Source organism: Eupeodes corollae, chromosome 2 (genome assembly GCF_945859685.1).
Source record: "Eupeodes corollae chromosome 2, idEupCoro1.1, whole genome shotgun sequence".
Taxonomy (NCBI): domain Eukaryota; kingdom Metazoa; phylum Arthropoda; class Insecta; order Diptera; family Syrphidae; genus Eupeodes; species Eupeodes corollae.
Genome location: NC_079148.1, coordinates 64,704,597 through 64,726,910, shown reverse-complemented (window position 1 = coordinate 64,726,910; position 22,314 = coordinate 64,704,597). Strand labels below are relative to the sequence as shown.

General features: G+C 34.5%; 1 protein-coding gene across 1 annotated transcript; it reads right to left on the bottom strand.

The window, feature by feature from the left end:
• Positions 1–17,246: 17,246 nt before the first annotated feature.
• Positions 17,247–21,517, bottom strand: LOC129946875 (myb-like protein A). Its single transcript, XM_056057241.1, has one exon. It carries the CDS (start codon positions 20,632–20,634, stop codon positions 17,908–17,910), a length of 2,727 nt encoding a protein of 908 aa, XP_055913216.1. The 5' UTR covers positions 20,635–21,517; the 3' UTR covers positions 17,247–17,907.
• Positions 21,518–22,314: the final 797 nt, after the last annotated feature.

Sequence of the window (22,314 nt, the reverse complement as noted above, 5' to 3'; positions counted from 1 at the left end):
TAGGCTTAGAGCCACCTCTCAATGGACCAGTAAAAATACTGGAATAATACTACTATTCTAGACAGTTTCAGATCTATCCCAGATCGCTTAGACTATACCACCATACAAATGGTACTCCCTTCAAGATCCTCCTGGGAAGAATAGAGACCCCTGGAAGACGATGCGGTACACTTCTATACAGACGGTTCAAAGACCGATTACGCAGTTGGAAGTGGTATTTATTCGGAACAACTAAATCTCAGTCTATCATATAGAATTCCCAATCAATGTAGTGTATTCCAGGCAGAAGTAATGGCGATTAAAGAAGCACTATCCTGGCTCAACGAAAACGTTATATCCTTCAAGGATATACGAATCTTCTCGGACAGCCAAGCAGCTCTTAAATCTCTCGCCTCCACAAACTATCAAATAGTCCACGATTGTCGATCATCTCTGAATGAGATGAAGGAACAGTTTAATATTCACCTCACTTGGGTTCTGGGCCACAGACATTCAGGGAAATTGCAAAGCCGATGAGCTCGCCAAAAATAGAACACTTCTGCCTAATGTTAGACAAAACATAACATAGGAACAACACTTGCTACATGCAAATATCTTCTCAAACAATATACTCTAGAATCAACAAATGTTAGAAGGTCACAGAGTACCTGCCTAGCAACTAAGCAAATATGGCCAAGCATAGACTTAAAACAGTCAAAAAGCTTGATATCCCTGAGCAGACAAAGTATAAGCTCTGGAGTAATATCAGGACACTGCCTCATAGGAAGACATGCTCTGAGGCTAGGGGTCTACACAAATGACTTCTGTAGAAGCTGCATGAACGAGCAGGAAGAGGAAACAGTCCAACACCTTCTATGTACATGTCCAGCACTCTCCATTAGAAGGAATTACTTTCTCGGTAATCCCTTCTTCGATAATACCAGTGAACTGGCAACGATTGACACAAAATGTCTCTCTAACTTCATTAAAAGTACAAAATAATTTGTTTAAGTTCATTACTCTCCCATGAGTAACCTCATTAGTGGTATCACAATGGACCCTTGAGGTGTAGGTGAGTCAATGACATCTGGACAGCCACTCCAACCTAACCTAACCTATCAGGTTTCAAAATATCTCCATTTTAAAATGCTAAAATAACCAACAAGCAAAACGGGGTTCTTAAGGCTAAGTTCAAACTAAAAATGTCTTTTAACAATAAATGTTATGATGATTTTTCTTGAATATTTCTCTTCAATTTACTATCTTATTTATTTTATGAAAATCTCTTTATATTGACTTCACATAAAGTTTTGAGAAAAATTTCAATTTGAAACTTACATAGTTTTGAAAAACACGTTTTGGACTTAATTTTTAATGCCGACTTCGAATTTAAATTTTAACGTTAACTTTCTTCGCAAGTTTTAAAAATACCGTTTTTAATATTATTTTCAAATTTCTTAGTATATTTCAAGAACTTGATGTATAAGAATTGTATGTACAAGAGATTCGTAACAAGAAACCAAACTTTCAAACCGTTTTGCCTTTTTCTGTTGAAAACCGTTTTAGCATAAATAGTTTCCCGTTTTTTTTAGATTTTTGTAAGTGCGTTAAAATCTAACAACTTAATTTAGAAAACACAACAATAATTTCGCGATTCTATAATTTCAAGATCAAGAATTTAAACCAAAGAATAACGTCATTAAAACTATAAATTGGATGTTTCGTTGGTAAACAATATTTTAAATATGATACAAACTATTCGGCCTTCTAAATATTTCATAACATATTTTCGGTTGAAATTGAATTGAAATTGCTTGCAATAATTTTGAAAGTTTAATTGAAGCTGTGAAGCTTAAAATCTTCTGGAACAAAGAATTCTAGGAGCAAGATTTTAGGCAAATAGGACCCACACAACAGTTTTTCAAGTTTTAAATTTTCCTGGCATCCCTACGAAGTTCATTTCTTTCCAATCCTGATTTATGCAATCAATTAAAGATTTTTTAAAAAATTGTTCCAAACTAATCCCATTTAAATTTTTATAATTTATTTTGAATGATGTTGAGAAATCAATAGTTTTTGTGACCTATTTCACATTTTTAATTTTGAATACCCTACGGTGATATTTAATTGGGGACATTTGACTACATCGTTTACTATTCCCAAAGCATCAGGATAAAATTGATTAATTTTCGAAGAACACTTGTATTGTCTTAATGTTGCTAACCAAAAAAATGACCTTTAACCACCTGTAGATTACTTTATTGTGCAAACAACAATATTGTACGTAGCCCATATGCAAGTAGAGGCAAATGAACAAGCATTGCCCCAGGTAGGTAGGCTAATGTTTCAAAAGTTGATAAACATATTCACTTCACACCAGATTTTCTTAATATTTTGGAATTTCCCAGTTCGAATATGCACACAAAGCGATCCATATGGGAAATTCCGGAACTATTGAAATTTACGATGGGAAACTCCAGGATTTCCGAAATATTACCCTAATCCATGCGTTTGGAAGAATATACATACAATCTTTCGACAGGTTTGCTTAGAAAATTAAATCAATCTTCTGTTTGGTTCTTAGAAGGATAACACTGTCTGAATGTTGGGTGATATAGTTTTGGACGGTTATTTTATTTTTTTAAACAATTCAGGTGCATCTCAATAAATATAAATTTTAAGTTTTTGTATCGATTAACAACTGTCTTTCCATCTTAATTATACATAGCTATGCCTTGGTTAGGAGTGATAAAGTGGATAGAATTATGTCAGGGAGTACTTGTAGAGTATATATCTGTACTTTAATTAGTTTGAAGTCCCCGATATTTTTTTCTTCATTGGAACACATGATCTTTTAGATATTGAAATAAATATTTTACACAATCAAGTTTGCAGATTATTTATTTTATCCCTATTTTAACAAGCAAAATGTGGGGGACGAACAAGGAATATGGCATTAAAAATGAAAATGAGAACATAAAATATATTTTGATGAAAGTTTTCTTTCATTTAAATTTTATTTTTTGAAAATTTTAGCGAAAATGATATAAGGACTTGAAAATCTTATTCTATGATTCGGTTCATTTTTATTTCCATCACATAAGATTTTTAGTTTAGTTCTTTAAAAAAAGTATAGCACAATTTACTTTTTTATAAAACAATTAATTTGTTGTTATCATGCTAAAATTACAATCCATTTTAAAATAAAAAGTTCGGTATAGTTTTTAATAATTATCAGAGTAATTTAGAAAAAAATATCTTTTTAGCAAACTACGAATTGAATTGAAAATTTAAAAAAAAAATCCCAGGACATTTTTGTTTGTATTTTTTTCCTGACTTATGTTATTATTACGGTAACTCCTGATAAAAAAAATCATTTTATATTTAAAATTGAATGCAAATACATATTATCGTTGGATCAGCCATCTTTTGATGGCAGTTAATGACTCCAGAGCTTGAAATCTATTTCAATTTACTTTAAAATATCGAAGCAAAAACGAGCATAAAATGCACCACAAAATTTATTTAGAGTAATAATATATTTTTGTTGAGATTTAGATTTTGGAACACTTTTTCTTGTAATCATGTCTTCAATGTCAAGCCCATATCATCGATTTCTGGTGGACAAAGATCTGTGATACTGCACTGCCCTCGTTTTCCAAATAAGTGAAATAGTACACAGTGAGTTTCATAGAATAATAGTTTTCTAATTTTTAATTGTAAGAATCACTTTTCCATGAGAATATCCACCATTTTGTTGACGGCGTAAATGTTCAACGGTTTATAAGTGGACAAATGTATGCAATTAATCAATGGAACCTTACAGTCGCAATTTCAAAATATAAAACAATTACAAACAATTTGTTGACTTAAACTATTTAAAAGTGTTTAGGTAGGTTCATGAAATACAAGATTTCAATTCAATTTAAAAAATGTCTTAAATTAAGTAAAACAGTTAATTTAATTGACAGAATTCACCGACAATTGTCATTTAATATTTGGAAATTATCTTTAAAGTTTTTTTTAAAAGGTCTAATTTTCTAATCTGTCTAATTTTGTATGTTCCTAATGTTACTATGGTTTCATACAACTTATATTGTTAATAATGTCTAAAAAAGAAAAATAGCATTTAATGAAAAAATTAACTGATACGCACCAAAACACGTACAAATTTTTTGCATCTTACTATTTTTCGGTTAGAGTAAAGGGTGTTTTTGCAGCCGTTTGGTTTTCAATCTGGCAATAGTTTTTTCGGAGTTTGCCTTTTTGACATCTGTTACTTGATTTATGCTCAGTTTATTTTGGCATTTCATATTAAATAGACTTTTTCCGAACAACAACTTTTGCAAATTTATTACCAAAATAATGGTTCGGTTTGCAGGACGCATCAATTCAATCAATTTATTGAAGGAATCTCTTGGTGAGCGCATTATCTTATCTCGTGTCGTAAGCTTGTGGATGGTGTGGCTTCCAAGATCCTGGGACTTAACACCGTTGGACCATATTTTTGGAGTTATGTGAAGTTGCTTGTCTACGAGACCATTGACGCCATGCTGTAAAAAGTGGTCAAACGTTTAGTAAGCCGCACCGACTACTTTTAGAAACTAAATTCGTGACAATAATATTTAATAATATGAGGTTAATTTCTTCTTTAAAAAACGTCCTTTATTTTAGTATTTTTGTAATGGGTCCGATTTGTCAAATTGAAAATTTTGACATTTCTCGGCGTTTCAAGGTCCCTAGAGTCGAAATGAAAGATTTTTAGAAAGATGTCTGTGCGTGCGTGTGTATGTACGTTCGTACGTCCATAAATTCGCGACGTTTTTTTTCGTCGTCCATAGCTCAAAAACCAGAAGAGATATCGATTTCAAATAAATTTTGGTATACCGATAATAAGACAGAAAGATGCAGAAAGGGCTCTGAAGAAAATTGCGTGGGTGGTTTTCTTAACATAGCAGTTTGAAAAAAAGGTGAACATTTTGGTTAACCCTAAATATCTTACAAACCAAAAACGCTAGAGACTTGAATTAAATTTTATATAATATATTGTCACAAGATATCAAAGAAGTATATTTTTTGAAAAAAAATCCATTTAACGTTTTTTTTTTATAATCAAAAAAAAAACTGAAAAAAAAATGTTTCACCTCCAAAATTTTACGACTTAAATATAATTTCATCTCCAAAACAATTTTGTGCAACGAAAAATAATGTTTTTGACATCTGATAAAATTTTAAAAAAAATCGAATTGATAGTTTTTTTTACAAAAAATAAAGACCTAAAAAATAAATTAATAAAAGTTGGTAAAAATTGATTTTCGACTCAAATATCTTTTCAAAACTTTGAGGTATTGCCTTTAATTTACTTTTATCTTTTAAAAATATTGTTGTCAAAATTCAGTAAAACTTATAAAAAAATCGAATTGACAGTTTTTTTTACAAAACATTAAAAACCAGAAAAAAATTAACAAAAGTTGGTTAAAAATGATTTTCGAATCAAATATCTTTTTAAAAATTTGAGATAATAGCTTTTAAATAATTTGTATTTATAAGAAATATTGTTTTCAACATTAGAACAAAGTTTGAGAAAAATCGAATTGACAGTTTTTTTTACAAAAAATAAAAAGCTTAAAAAAAAATGTATAAAAGTTGCTAAATATTGATTTTCGACTCAAATATCTTTTCAAAAATTGTAGATATTGGCTTTTAACTACTTTTACCTTTCAAAAATTATTGTTGTTAACATTTAGTAAAATTTTGAAAAAAATCGAATTGACAGTTTTTTTTTTACAAACAATTATAAACTGGAAAAAAATTAACAAAAGTTGGTTAAAAATGATTTTCGAATCAAATATCTTTTTAAAAAATTGAGATAATAGCTTTTAAATAATTTGTATTTATAAGAAATATTGTTCTTAACATTAAGACAAATTTTGAGAAAAATCGAATTGATAGTTTTCTTACAAAAAATAAAAACCTAAACAAAATGTATAACAGTTGGTAAAAATTGATTTTTGACTCAAATATATTTTCAAAACTTTAAAATATTGGCTTCAAACTAATTTTATCTTATAAGAAATATTGTAATCAAAATTCCATAAAATTTTTAAAAAATTAAAATTGACAGTTTTTCTTTTACAAAAAATAAAACTAAAACAAAAACAATACTAAAACTTGTTAAAAATTTACTTACGACTCAAATAGTTTTTCAAAAATTAAAAATATTGGCTTCAAACTTATTTTATTTCGCAGAAAATATTATTTTCGATATTCATTTATTTTTATATAAAAATCCAACAATCCGTTTTTTCATAAAAAATAGTACGCAAATTTGGTAAAAATTGATACGAGTACATATAGACAAACTTTTAAGCAAGACAAATCGACCGACGTGATTGGAAGTTATCAGTGTGGGTCACATCCCAGCCTCTTTTTTGATTTCCATTGCGGAGCACTTCTGCCGTTTATGCTTCTAAAGTAGTATTTTACTCCTTTCGAGAGTCAAGTGCTCTACTACCCAAAGGACGAAAACTATTCCCCAAAATGAAACGCAAAAGAAGTTTGTATTATTTTGGTTTACAATAAAAAACAAAATTTAAAATATAATGCCGGAACTTGCACATCTCTGATTTCATTTTCCCACTAACATTCGGTTTCGTTTCAATTTTGAAAACAAAAGTATCAGCTGTTCAGGAAAATGAATGTCCGTCCGGAAAATAGAGAAATGCATTTTTAGCAAAATATAAATGCGCAACTCAACTCTTTTTTTGTCAAAAAATTCTTTGTGTGATATGAAATATCAATCAGAAATACGACGCAGTGCGACCAAACGTTCCCTTCAATAAATAAATTATGGTACAAGCTGTGTGGCTGTTGCACCGTCTTGTTAAATTTACAGCTCTTGCACCATATGGTTGTTGAATTGATGACCGAAAATTCATTATAATCATGTTTTTAAAGAAGTCTGGGCCAATTATTCATTCAGTTTTTGTGGATCTAACGTTGTCTCAATCTCAACATAAACCTTAGGATTATCATAACCCCAAAAACAGCAGTTTTGTTTATCCATTTCAGCAAAAGTTAGCTTCATCAAAAATGAATCATGATTTTCAAAATAAATGTTCAAAATTTGGAAGTCTTACGTTAAGATGAGAAACCGAAGTAAAAATAAATAACTTGACACCTTACAAAACGGACACCGGTAAAAATAGTGTTGCCAAGTAAAAGCTCTTTATCCCTAGACAGAACACCCGTTATTTTTATGTTATTAGGGACTATTTCTAACATCTTCTAAAAATGTTTCTCGTTTTACCACATCTTTAAAGGAAGCCCTATTGGAGCGGGTTGAAATGCTGTATTTAAAAATACTGTATGGTCAAAATTCTGTATGGTCATAATACTGTTTGGTTATTATTCTGCATTTGAAAATACTGTGTCTCAAAATGGTATATTGTCAAAATACTGTGTCTCAAAATGCTGTAATATTATATATAATATCTCATAATATTGTATAATACTAAAAGGTTTGGTAAATCAATTAGTTTCATGCAATTGTTGATTGTGATAGGAACAATTCATGTACAAATTTGAGACAGATACAAATAACTAAGAAGAAGAATATGAGAAAGAGAAAATAAAAAGAAGATACCATTTATATAATTTTTGTATTCATTATTTCAGAGACTTATAAATTATCATAAGTATATATGTTATTGTTCAAAAGAATATATTAAAACATTTTGCTAATAAAAAAGTATTCTGTTTTCAAAATTCTGTATTTCAAAATGCTGCAAATAAGGCTAAGAAATAAAAATCGCGTTGATAATGTAAAAAAGTGCGCAGCACTTTGCAATACAGAATTTTGATATACAGAATTTTGAAATACAGAATTTTGAGATACAGTATTTTGATCCATTCAGTATTTCGACCCCAACCCAAGCCCTATGTGACGAAATTAAATCATTCCTGTGTATTACAACGCAGTGTTCAGTCCGTTGGGAACCAGGGCCTTACAACTCTCAACCATTCCTGTGTGCGAGTACTGTTGTCAGGAATGGAAGGGACCTACAATTTTCGGCCGAATCCGAACGGCTAATTTGAGAAAGCACTTTTTCATGACAAGAATTACTCTTGGAGAATTTGTCAATTCCTCGCAAAGGGCAGTACCCGCGAAAATATTTTTTTTTTTTAATTAAGGTGGCACAGGCAGGGATTGAATCCAAGACCCCTTGCTGGCAAGTCTAACGCACTAACCATCATGCCACGGGTACTACATTGCAATGTTCAAACGCTACGGTTTTTTTAAATTCATTTTTATTAATTCATTCTTAAACCTATCTTAAAGCTAGACAAAAATTCATAAAACTAGCCTAATCATCCATAACTTACAACTAACTTAATGGTCCCATACGGACACTCTAAGTTAAACTATAACACTTACTACTAATGCCTTTCGGCCCTAAGATTTATTTTACTTCAATATGAATTTCATTAATTTTTGTATTTATAAGAAAATTTTGAAAAAAAAAACTTATATCAAGATCGTTTTTTATTTTTTTCTTAAAAACTACTTTAAATAAGGTCCTTAATATAAAACTTAAAGCTAACTTAAGCTGCCTATTCTACCTCTATACTACTTAAAACTAGAACAACCACAGCAGTAAATCTAACATTTTGTTCCATATTTGATTGTCTTTTTTTAATTTTTTTCTTTTTTTTCTTTTTTTTTTATTTTTTTTTAAATTTTTTTGTATTTTTTTGTGTGCCACCATGTCTATTCTACTTAAAACTAAACCCTTAAACTATAAAACAAGTATGGAAGCCGGCCAAGTGCTGATTGATGCCACCAAAACTGGTTCTCCTGCTTCACCCTATCAGTTCGGTCCCGTTCGGATACAGCCCCACTGAACCGAAGGAGCTCTGCTCCGCCTTGTGCCATGACGTCCCGATTGTATGGGACCCATCCACGGTTCTTCGTCTGACGTGGTAGATTAACGGAACAGCCAATCTATCCTGTATCAGACCGCATCTGTCTAAAAAGAGGAATGCCTCTGGTGGAATGAAGCCGCTCAAGCTTGTACTTTCAAAATACTCGTCGTTCGGATAGAACGCCCCGAAAATTAAATTGTTGGTCGAAGACATAGCTCTTGCAATGTGACCTCGAACGAGTTTTATCACGACATTGTCAATTCTGTTGATTCGAGCCCCGTTGTATAGGACCCCGTTGGAGTAGTAATGCACATAAGAAGAACATTGCCGCTCGAACACCCGAAACTTCTCCATCTGGGAAGGGGCAACGTTGAACCACACAGGACAACCATAAATGATCATTAGCCGTATGAGCGCCATGTAGCAAATTACCTTCACTCTGGGGTCAAGCCGACTGCTAAAAAACAGCCGTTTCGTCAGAGCGAAGGCTCCTCTGGCCCTGGTCAGAGCAGCATTTATATGTCTGTGGAAATATAAATACTGATCTAACCAGATACCGAGGTACTTCACTACACTTGCTCGCTAATGGCTGCCCGTGAAGATCAACGATGACCATTTTACGCCAATTCTTGCACGTATCCCTCGTGGTCCTAGCCAACGGAGTCCAGAACAGAATTGTTTCCGACTTCTCAGTTTCCAGTCGTTGCAATATCGCTGAATCTTGTCGAAATCAGGCTTCAAGAGAATTCTAATAACCTCAACCTTTCGGGCCCTTCTTTACTCAATTAGATCGTCGGCGTACGCAATTGCCTTTGTAAGACTACCTATCAGATCGCTGGTGTAAATGCTGAAGAGAATCGGCGAATTCACCGCTCCCTGTTGAAGACCATTTTTAATTGAGAATGTTGTGTTAGAAGTTACCTTCCCACTTTTGACAACAAACTTTCTACCGTTAAGCATATCATAAAGTATATACAACAATGGATTGCCTATGCCAAGCCAGCTCAGTTTTAGGTAAAGACCCTCTAATCATACGGTGTCAAAGGCCTTTTCCAAATCAACCAGAACAGCACCTGTGCATTGTTGTTTTGATTTATTCCATTGGATATCAGAAACGAGTTTAGACGCAGCATGAATTGTGTCATGACCCGCCTTGAACCCGAACTGTTTATCGGGAATTACTTTGTTGTCCGCAGCCCACTTAGTCAGAGCCCTATTGATGATCTTTTCGAAAACTTTGCTGATACTCGGAAGAAGACTTATCGACCGAAGATTTGACGGGTTGGAGTTGTCCTTTCCCTTTTTCGGGAGAGGATGAACCACAGCGTTCTTCCAATGCACTGGATAATATGCATTATTCAGTGCATGTTGGAAGAGTGTGGTGTAAATGTCAATTGCTTCCATCGGTAAAAGTCTCAGTACAACGTTGGATATACCATCGACACCTGCTGACTTTTAGTTTTTTATTGAATTGAAGATGAGCTGAAGCTCAACCTTCGTCACTAACAAGAAACTTGGCCCCGTTTGCTCGGTGATTATGGCATTTCCCAAGGAATCGTCATCGAACCGCATGAAACCGCGGTTCTCAAATAGCCATTGTGTCATATCATTTCGAAGGTAAAAGTGATTAAGTAGGGCTCTGTTTTCCAGCTCGTGGTTGGGGCGAATGCTATAACATTCACCTAGTACACTTGCTGGAAAGCAGCTCCCACCGCCTTCACTTTGTCCTTAGGATCTTAAATTACATAAAAGTCATCGTCAAAGATGGCTTCTTCTGGATCTATTTGCGCTGTCCTCAGAACGTCTCTATTCTCTTCGGTTCTTTGGAGTTTCTGACTCGAAAGGTCATTGTCGTTCTTTTTCCTGAATATCTTGTTGATTTTTGGGAACATACTAAGGTCACCCGTGGCATGATGGTTAGTGCGTTGGACTGTCATGCAAGGGGTCTTGGGTTCAATCCCTGCCTGTGCCACCTTAATTTAAAAAAAAAAATAATTTTCGCGGGTACTGCCTCTTGCGAGGAATTGACAAATCCTTCAAGAGTAATTCTTGTCATGAAAAAGTGCTTTCTCAAACTAGCCGTTCGGATTCGGCATAAAAATTGTAGGTCCCCTCCATTCCTGACAACATTACTCGCACACAGGAATGGTTGAGAGTTGTAAGTCACTAGGCCCTGGTTCATAACGGACTGTTGCGCCACCCCATTTGATTTTTTTTTTGATTTGACTAAGGTCACTCGAATTAACTGACCGGATCTTGCGGTCCCAGTACTTGTTAATTGATAACCTGTAGTTCTCCTTAATCAACAGATTGACATTTTTTATTGACGACTTCAGTGTCCTAACCTCCAAGTCATGTGAGTCTGTAAGTCGTCTGTACAAGTTTTTGAGTCTTGTCTTGATGACTCTTGTGCCTTCGCAGTGAGTCAATAGTCAAGTTTATGTAAGCGTCCATTTGGTCCCGTTCTTTGTACTTTGGTATTTTCCGTTCCATCGTTCGTTTTATCGTTTCGTCCATCAGTTGTAAATGTTGGCCAATTTCTGTATTTGTCAGGTTTCTGTTGTTTGGTGGGGCTATGTCACTCGAACGAAGTTCTCTCGCTAGGGCATTGGGGAAACGAGGACAACGCATCTTACTGTAATTGTAAGAGTGCTTTGCAACGTATTCCTCCAACTCCACGCGTTCGTTCGAAATCTGCATTACAGCAGCCAGTCCGAAGTGATCACTGTCGTACTCGACTGTCTGTAAGCAGTTTCGAGGGTGATTACCCACTTTGTCTGTTACTGTCACTCTGGTGTCGTACAGCAGAAGATCCAGAAAGGAGCCGCTTCTTGGATACGTTGGCTTTTTAGTAACCAGCAGGTCGACGCCATATTCAACGTTGTAAAGATTCATCAAATTAAAAACACACTAAACATCATGCCACGGGTACTACATTGCATATTGTTTAAACGCTACGGTGAAAAACTATAAGTTTACTAAAACTTTAACGGTGTTTTGTGTTTTAAATGGTGGTTCATTTGTCAATTTAAAAGCATGACTAAAGTTTTTTCAAATTCTAAATTAAGCGAAAATCAAAATTTGAGTTGTTTTTGACAGCAAACCACTTTTTGGTGAATGTCGTTAAATTACTAATAAATCTTTAAATGAAATCTTTATTTATACAACTTAACTGTTATAAGCTTTTTGGCTCATGTGACCCCCCCTCCTGGATCGTCAATTGGTCAAAAGTTGATGAATTTGTGTTGTTTTTTGGAATAAGGCTGAATATCCGATTCATATTATGTTCTTGGTCCAATCTTCAGTCAAAAGTAGTACTTTTAGCAACAAAGTTTAAGGAAGTAAAATATAAATGTTGTTTACATATAAACGGTGATTTTTTAAGAGCTTGAGAACTTTTTAAAAAAAAAACGCATACAATTTGCAAAATCTCATCGATTCTTTATTTGAAACGTTAGATTGGTCCATGACATTTACTTTTAGAAGATAATTTGTTTAAATGTTGACCGCGGCTGCGTCTTAGGTGCTCCATTCGGAAAGTCCAATTTTGGGTAACTTTTTCGAGCATTTTGGCCGGAATAGCCCGAATTTCTTCGGAAATGTTGTCTTCCAAAGCTGGAATAGTTGCTGGCTTATTTGTGTAGACTTTAGACTTGACGTAGCCCCACAAAAAATAGTCTAAAGGCGTCAAATCGCATGATCTTGGTGGCCAACCTAGCGGTCCATTCCTTGAGATGAATTGTTCTCCGAAGTTTTCCCTCAAAATGGCCATAGAATCGCGAGCTGTGTGGCATGTAGCGCCATCTTGTTGAAACCACATGTCAACCAAGTTCAGTTCTTCCATTTTTGGCAACAAAAAGTATGTTAGCATTGAACGATAGCGATCGCCATTCACCGTAACGTTGCGTCCAACAGCATCTTTGAAAAAATACGGTCCAATGATTCCACCAGCGTACAAACCACACCAAACAGTGCATTTTTCGGGATGCATGGGCAGTTCTTGAACGGCTTCTGGTTGCTCTTCACTCCAAATGCGGCAATTTTGCTTATTTACGTAGCCATTCAACCAGAAATGAGCCTCATCGCTGAACAAAATTTGTCGATAAAAAAGCGGATTTTCTGACAACTTTTCTAGGGCCCATTCACTGAAAATTCGACGTTGTGGCAGATCGTTCGGCTTCAGTTCTTGCACGAGCTGTATTTTATACGGTTTTACACCAAGATCTTTGCGTAAAATCTTCCATGTGGTCGAATAACACAAACCCAATTGCTGCGAACGGCGACGAATCGACATTTCACGGTCTTCAGCAACACTCTCAGAAACAGACGCAATATTCTCTTCTGTACGCACTGTACGCATTCGTGTGGTTGGTTTAATGTCCAATAAAGTAAACTGAGTGCTAAACTTGGTCACAATCGCATTAATTGTTTGCTCACTTGGTCGATTATGTAGACCATAAATGGGACGTAAAGCGCGAAACAAATTTCGAACCGAACACTGATTTTGGTAATAAAATTCAATGATTGGCAAGCGTTGCTCGTTAGTAAGTCTATTCATGATGAAATTTCAAAGCATACTGAGCATCTTTCTCTTTGACTCCATGTCTGAAATCCCGCGTGATCTGTCAAATACTAATGCATGAAAATCCTAACCTCAAAAAAATCACCCTTTACAAAAAATAAATAATTCAAAATATAATGGTCATATCCATTATCGCAATACGATTAGTTTTGAATTGAAGGGAATTCCTGCGAAAAAGCAAACAAATTATCTCCCAGGGGGGAGGGTCATGACCCCTACGATACGACCCCCCCCTGGATCCGCTATTGAGCGGAAATATCTAAAAAATTCTTCACTCTTTTTGACTTCTATTTCGAATCTCGCTCGAATGCATGCATTTTTTTGCAACACCAGTAAATTTCGAGTTAAACATTCTTCATAATATGCGACGTCTCACAAATGTGCTCAAATAAAACACATTTTTTGTAAAGTCCAATTCGTCGCCTTAGTGACACAAAGACGTATGTCAATCTTTGCTAATTTTCAGGAGAGACGATTTTGTGATTTTTTTTTACCATTTTTCATTTATATGAGTTCCATGAATACTTTTGTAAAGTTAACTTTTAAAAATTTCAAGATTAACATTCTAGCTATAGAATAGATAAAATATTCTTAATTATTTTTTTGTGACTTTAAAGATATTTTATTCAATAAAGTGAAAATATAGACTGTTACGTTTATGTGACTCTAACGATAATAATTACTTTGACGCTTTTTGTTTTGTTACGTTTTTGAATAAAATAATAATTTTCAAAAAAGCTTTCTTATTTATTTTATTTTATTATTTTTTTTCTTGTAATATAAGTACATAAGGCATTTAAATCTAGTTATCACTTTCGTCATCCAAATCGGAAGTTCTTAACGATTTATAGAAATCATGGTAATGCGAGGGTATTATACCTTTGTTACAAAGGTCCAACAAATCACTATATTTTTCTGTTTTTATAGACTTAGGTCCCGTAAAACATTGAGTTAATTTTGGTAACTCATCTTTCCTTGATTGCCGCCGAATTATTTGTACAGCTTTGAACTCTTCCAGATCCTTGTCATACTTAAAAAAGATGTTATTTGTATCAATTTTTCTATACTGCTGCCAAGATATTTTTAGCCAATTAACATTGTTCCCTTCAGTATCAACCTTACGATTTTTAATCAAAGTTGAACTTACTGCTTTGAAGCTAAAGATATCCTCGCGTCCCATTTCTACCACTGTATATTTTGATTGTTTTGATGACATCCTTACGACAGTGTACCATCCAACGGGGTCAAATATATTAATGTTTTTTGAACATCGTTCAATATGGGCATGAACGGAATCGCACTCCATCATAGAGTGTCCAGGTTCAAAATAGCAATGGTCTATTTTCGGGATGTCAAGTGATTGAACAGAGTAGAGAAGCATTGCCGAGATGTTAACGTTTCGATTCTGCCCTCCACAAGTATCGCTCATCAGGACAAATGGTTTACCGTCGCAATGTTGCCTAAAATACATATATAGACAAGATGCCACTTCGTCCGAACCTCTTCCAGCCATTCCCTCATGCAACATAAAACAGGTAGCTTCTTTGGTTCCAACATTGTATACAATCAGATTGTAAACTGCCAAACGTCTTTTATAAAATATGGCTTTCGCATTTGAGCTAGGACAGTATCTTACAGCTTCCAAATCAAATTCAATAAAATGAATGTTTTTGGCAATAGCATCTTCTTTAAATTTATCATGGAATTCTCTAGCACTTACTTTTCTCTTTAGGTGTTGCTCATGTTCATCACGAAGCTCATTTTTTTCCTCCTCATAAGAATTTTGAAACCGAAAGCATTTATCACACATGTCTTTTCTCGGAGTGTGGAATTTAAGGTAGAAGTCGTTTTTGAACACTTGTCTATAAAGCCATAACTTTTCTGGCAGTCTATTTTCCTCTTGGCATCTTTGTAAGTAACATTCGTACATTTTTTGTAAATTCAGATCCGAGGGCAAGTACTCATAATTGGTTGACTTTCTACAATAATGAGAAGGAACTTTTGGGAAAGAATTAATATGTTTTTTTATAAATTCTCTCGCATCTTCAGGCCGTTTGATTCCAGGTGGATGACAGCCTTTTTTACTAAAGGCAACAACGTTACAATCTGATCTATATTTTACAATATTTCTCACAAATGGTTCAGAAACGTTGAATGTAGCAATAAAAAAACCTTGACAAACTTGAATTTTCACACCATTTTTAACAAGGAAAAACATCTTCGTGTTTGAACGTCGTGAATGTTGAGCTGGAGTTCTAACTGATTTTTTTGGTATCTCTTCAATCAACGAAGAAAGATATTTTTTCTGGTTTTCGGTACCTTTAAGCTTTTCCCAGAAAGTTGTATGCAAATAATGCCTAGCCTCTTCGTCAAAATGAGTGTTACACCTTCTGAGGCATTTTGAACAATCTATGGGCTGTACACTTCGAGCTTTGACACACGGGTCGACACATATGACTTACCCGATTGAAATAAAGCCTTTCGAATATTCTTTTTCCATGATTTGGGATCAAGCTGTCGCTTTCTTTTTGGTGTCGCATCGTTCTCCTCACCAACGCTGGCAATGTTATCGACTTCAATATTAATTGATAGACTTTCGTTTGGTAAACCTGCTACTGGAACGGAGTTATCTTGAACGTGGTTTGGCGAATTCTGCATATTCGACGACAGAGATTCGGATGACGAAGGAAAGAAATGGGGATCGACAACTGAATCATCAATCACCTTAGGATGAAAATCTTATATTTAAAACTATTATGATTCTATTTTTACTAATATTACCATCATTGTTTTCATTATCGAACATTGATACAGACGGTGAATTAGTTTCATTAATTTCGGCATCAAATTCTTTCTCTAGAGAAAACACAAGATGAATTTATGAAAGTAACAAATCTCTCTTCACCTGATTATTATTATTATTCAACCTACCATGTTCTATTAGTTTGGAAGTACATGGGCGAGACGAAGGTGAATTTCTTTTCGAAGAATCTTTTATAGATTGATTTCTTGTAGCTAGCATGACAAGCCTTTTAGCTCTCGAAAATTAAATCATGAACACTTTAATTTTTTAATTCACAAAATCACGATCTTGCAATCACAAATAATGAAACTGAATAACGCATCAGAACAACGATAACGGCAATTTTTTTTTTGTCAACCAAAGCTAAAGCTAAGCCTAAGTGTTGACAGTTGACATGCAAATTAGTTGTTGACAAAAAAAACATTATTGAATTTGATGTACAGGTCAAACGGTATAAACTTATTGCCATATTAACGTATCTTGATTCGAATTTCTAGAGTTTGGGTCATAGAAACGTAACGCCGCATACGTTTGTTTGTTTCGATGTAATTTTAAAAAAATGTTGATACGGGAAGTGCTAACTTCTAAGCTACTTCACTTAGAGGTACAATTTTTTGCCACAATATAGAATACTATATTTTAAGGAAAGTGGCATAGCCAGTCCAAAATCGTAAAAAATTTAGTTACGTTCTTGTGTCTCTAAGGCGACGAATTTTTCAGCGCTTCAAGAACAAAGTATCGACTCCGAAAACAAAATCTTCGCCCAATCCAAAGAAGATTTCAAGACAAAAATTAAAAAACAAAATCGATTTAATTTCCATTTCATATAATAATGTATGTATATTATTCAGATTTCTTTTTTACAAAAATACTGTTCTATATTTTTATTCTGTTAATATATAATAATATATATATATAAAATAGTTTCCCTATATATGTATTTATAAAAATGTTTTATTTTATTTATAATTGACTTTTGTTTTTGTTTTATTAAATTTGATTTTTTTAAGTGTTTCTTTTGATTGATTTTTAGTATCACAAATTCTAAATTTTATTTTTATTACAATTACTTCAGATTTTCTTTCTTAAATTTTTTTAGTTAACAAATAACAATGTTTTTTTTTTTATTTTATTTCAATATATAAAGCTATACTATATGTTTTTATCTTTTTAAAGTTCCTTTCTATGAAAGTACCAATTTTTAAGAAAAATATGTCGCACTTGAGTTTGTTGATTATGTAAAGTAAAAAGGAAACTATAAGTTATATTTTCTTAAAATTAACAAAAAAAAAAAACTATTAAATAATATATATTTCATAATTATATACTTAAGAACTAGAATAAGAAATAATTTATGGCAATTAATATTTTGTTTTATGTTCAATTCTGAATAAAGCCTCAATGATATTCAATTAAATATTTTGAAAAAAATTTACTTATATATTTTGTTGTTGTTTTTGAAATAATATTGTGATATGCGGTTTGGTGGTTATTTGATTTATCTTAAAATATAATTATTAAAACAGTAAAAAATATTGCCTTATGTACAAATTAAAAAGAAAACAATTTGTAAGTCGATTTCAAATCGAACAGAGCTATGCAGAGATGTTCTTTTGTTCTAAACATATAGAGCAATGCCTTGTCTGATGCCAGATTCTTGGTCCAGCCATCTCTGGACATGATTGTGGGTGATAGCGGTGCTGGGAGGAAGGAGAGGTATGCATTCGTCAGCAATGAAGGGACGTTTGGGTGTGGGGGATATCAGGTGATTGTTCGGGAGGTCACCGTTGATGTTGTGGACTTTGATGTCGAAACAGTAGCTGGTGGTGGCGGAGTGATGAGGTGGGTTGTTGCTGCTGTTGTAGCTAATGTCTCCGCTGTTCGATGATACTGAATCGGAGTAGATGGAGGATGATGATTCGTAACCGGATACGGGTGATCCTTTGGGGCATCTGAAGCCAGCTGATAGGGGTGCATTGGTAGATTGAAATGTGGGACTCCCGGCTGGAAATGGATATGTTGCATCGACTGGAGGCGATTGAAAATTACTGCCATGAGTGCCAGATTGAAGGCTATCGACACTTATCGGTGGGGACAAACAAGCAGTATGATGACTCCAAATAATGGGATCCTTTTGCTTGCATATTTTGCTCGATGATTCCTCGCTTGACTTGGTGGCTTCATCGTCGAGCAAATAGGGTTTGAAGAGTTTAAAGGGCTTAGCGGGTTCAGAAGAAGCTGGTTTTTCTTTCTCGGAGCTCTCATTGACCTTTGTGTGCTTTTCAGCCGTAACATCTTCAGAAATAGGCATCAGTACTTTACGCTTTCTCAAAGTCAAATCCACAACCGAAGACGATTCAGAAATATCCGAGTCAACAACATTCAACTGGGAATCATCGTCTTCGCTCTTTGGTGATGATGGTTTTTCGTATTTGATGAGGGCTTCTGTGTATTCTGTGGCATGGTGTTGCTCCACATTGTTATTCTCGTTTAGTGGGGACGGGGAGGCAAGCGAGTACCCAAGCCGTTTCGTGCCCAATGATAAATCGATTGGCGCTATCATCGTCGCCGCAGCCGGATACATGTGCATAGGGAATGGAAGGTAATGGAATCCTTCATAAGCACGCTGCATCAGCGTTCTGCTTTGAACAGCAGCAGCGTACTCATTTTCATTCATATAACGATTTTCTGTTGACGTTGCCCGATAGTCACGTAACTCGTCGATTCGATTTTCCTCCACATGAGCTAGAGACAGAGCAACACGGCCAGCAGCAGAAGCAGAAGCAGAAGCAGGGTTGGTTGCCAGAGTGTCTGTGCATGAGAGAGCAACAGCTGTCAATGGTGTTGATGCCGGGGGTGAAGAGGAGGATGTAGTGGTTGTCGAGAACGACGACGACGACGAAGACGACGATGAAGAAGTAGGTAAAGCAGGCAGACTTGCTGACGGCATGAACGGACGTCGTTCACTTGATTGGTGCGGTGGCGGAGGTAGTTGTACTTGATTGTATGGGTGATGTAGATTATGATGGTGGTGGTGCTGATGTTGTTCCATGTGGAGGTGTTGGTAATGATGAATTTTCAAATTAGCCACATGCAAGTGTGTATGCGGATGTGGTGTAATTATTGGTACTGATACTGGCACACTTGACAACGAAGCAGGTGGTGTGTGAATACCCATACTCTCGTGATGATGATAGGCATGTAATGGTGCTCCTGCCGAGTGCCCCCCTTTTGATGGAGACACCGCCATCGCTGAATTTAACGACGACGACGATGACTTCGTTAGAATCTGAGAATGGAGAACGGGTGATGTAGGTGCGCGTAGGCTTTTCGTTGTGCCAGTGCTGGTGGACAAGAACGCCGTAGACGAGGGCGACAACGACGACGACGACGACGATGATAATGGTGCCACTGCACCTACTACATCTCCTAATTTATTAGCTGCTGCTTGTGCTGCTGCTGCTGCCGCCAACACCCCTTTGGTTGTTGGAATCTGTATGGAAGTCAGAGCGACGCTATGTCTGGTTGTGTCCAAGGACAGCCGATTATTAATGGCTTTATATTGTTGTTGATTATGGTGGGCATGATGATGATGATGATGTTGTTGATTATTATTTGAGTGTATTGACAACGAAGACGCCGCTGCTGCCGCCGACGATGGCAATGGCAACGTTGAATTTGTTACAATTGGCATTTGATGATGGGTTATATTATGAAACTGATGTTTCACATTATTCGCACAAATATTCGCCACCGACGAACGCAAATTCGATTCGCATTGCAACCATTTCTGTATTTGGCGTCGATGGATATTATATTTTCGGGCCGTGGCCCTTTGATTGCCCTTGCAATCGGCATCATTGCGATACGATTCGAGAACTTGCAACTTAAATTGTGGCGTGAAAATTCTACGTGAGCCCATTTTTGCACTTACTGTATTATTATTATTGTTATTACTATTTGTTGGCACTTGAGAATTATGATTATGATTATTATTGATGTTAGCTGATGATTTCATAACCATTGACGATGATCGATTGGAGTTGGTGTTGTTGTTGTTGTTGTTGTTGTTGAATTCCGCTTCACGTTTGATCTTCGCAAATGGCGCTAACGTTATCGATGGCAAATCACTAACTATCGAAGCCGAAGCCGATGATGTTGCTGTTGCTGTTGCCGCCACCGTTAATGTTGTTGGTTCTGTTGTTAACTTGTTGCTACTACTGCAGGTGTAGTAAATATTATTATTGTTATTATTCACGATATTATTATTACTAGTAATAGTAGTGTTAACTAATTTGCTTTCATTATCACTTTTCATTGTCATAGAACTGGATTCGTTTGTCATACTTTCAAATTTTTAAATTTAAATAATTTTAATGATCAGTTACAAAATTATAGATATAGTACGATGTTGATGATATTTGATTTGAACATTTGAGAAGAGGTTTTATTTTTTGAATTTATCTTTATAAATATGTAATATTATTTATCTATGTTTTTATTTTATTTAATATAAATATATGTTGTTATTTTTAGGCACTTAAGTTTTCACAAAAAAAAAATAAAAACACAACACACAAACTAAACTATAAAATTTAGATATTTTTGATTTTTCTTTTTAATTTTTAATCCAAGCGAATTACCGTCGCTCGCCGTCGGTCGGTTGTGTGTGAAGTCTTAATAACAGAGTGTGTGGCACAGACTTTGCTTTCATTCAAACTAAAAATTAACGTGTATATAAGTTAGTTAACACGAACTGTAGAAAAAGTATCTTCTTTTGTAAGTTTTTAATAAAAAAAATACGCGAAATTAAACAATCACTCAGCACTTTGTATATTAAGTTAGTTATAGGTATTATCTATGTTTTGTTTTTGTTTTTATTTTTATTTTTATTTTAGAACAAATTGAAATCAATAAATCGAATTCAAAAAAACTATAAAACTAAGAGATAGATATTGAAGAACAAAATAAATTGTAAAAACAAAATAACTATAACACTGGTTGGTTTTGGTTCTAATGGCCGTTTTTAATTTCAAGGGGGAGAGTTGCTGTTCTTGCCGTTGTGACACCTTTCCAACTAACTTAGAATTAATAACAACGAATAATAATATAATGGGTTTTTGAAGAAATTGGTGCTGTCGATTTCTGCTACGAAAAACACGATTTGCCTCTCCCTTTCATCGCTGTCTACTAAATACTGAATACTTCAACGGATTGTATCTGAACGAACACCGAACGAAACCTCAGAGACTGACTGTCGTCGTCTGCCAATGTTTAAGTATGGATGTGGTGGTGTATACGTATGCCTACTAAGATGTGTATGTGTGTGTATATATATCTTTTTTGTTATACTATAAACACACACCCGCAGCCTCAGCACACACCCTTTCACCATATCAACAGAATTGGTATTCAAGTATAGATAGATATGGAATGGATGTGGATGGTGGTTGGGAAAGGGGTTCGAAGACGTGACGGAGGGTGAAAGAAGTCGCCGCTATATAACATACAGAAAGATACAGATACAGCGGGGACAACAGAATTTTTGTTCAGACATTGTGGTGATACTTTTGCCTCCTTATTGTCGAGTCGATGATTGCCTCTTTGACGCACAGTTGTACAGTTTGTACAGGAAATCTGACCAAAAGATACAATTTAAAGTTAAATTTAACATAAGAATATAAAAAATGTGTTTTGATAGAAAAAAAAAAAAAAAAAAAATTGGTAGTAACTACGATTAAGTTCATAAAAAGATACAACCTTGTTGCAGATAATATTTAATCAATATATTTACGATCAGAAAAACTGCTTCAAGCACTCGAAAGTCTACTTTGTCGAAACGGGTTCATAAAAATAAATATATGTAGATACGATTCACCTGTTGCATCTTTTCGTAAATTTACAGAGAAAGTTATGATTTCATTTGACATGTTTCAATCAATCTATAGATCTTTTTTTCTTAATTTTGGAGCTTAGTTGTGATTATTCAATTTTTATATTTTTATTGATAGGTAATTGAGAATAA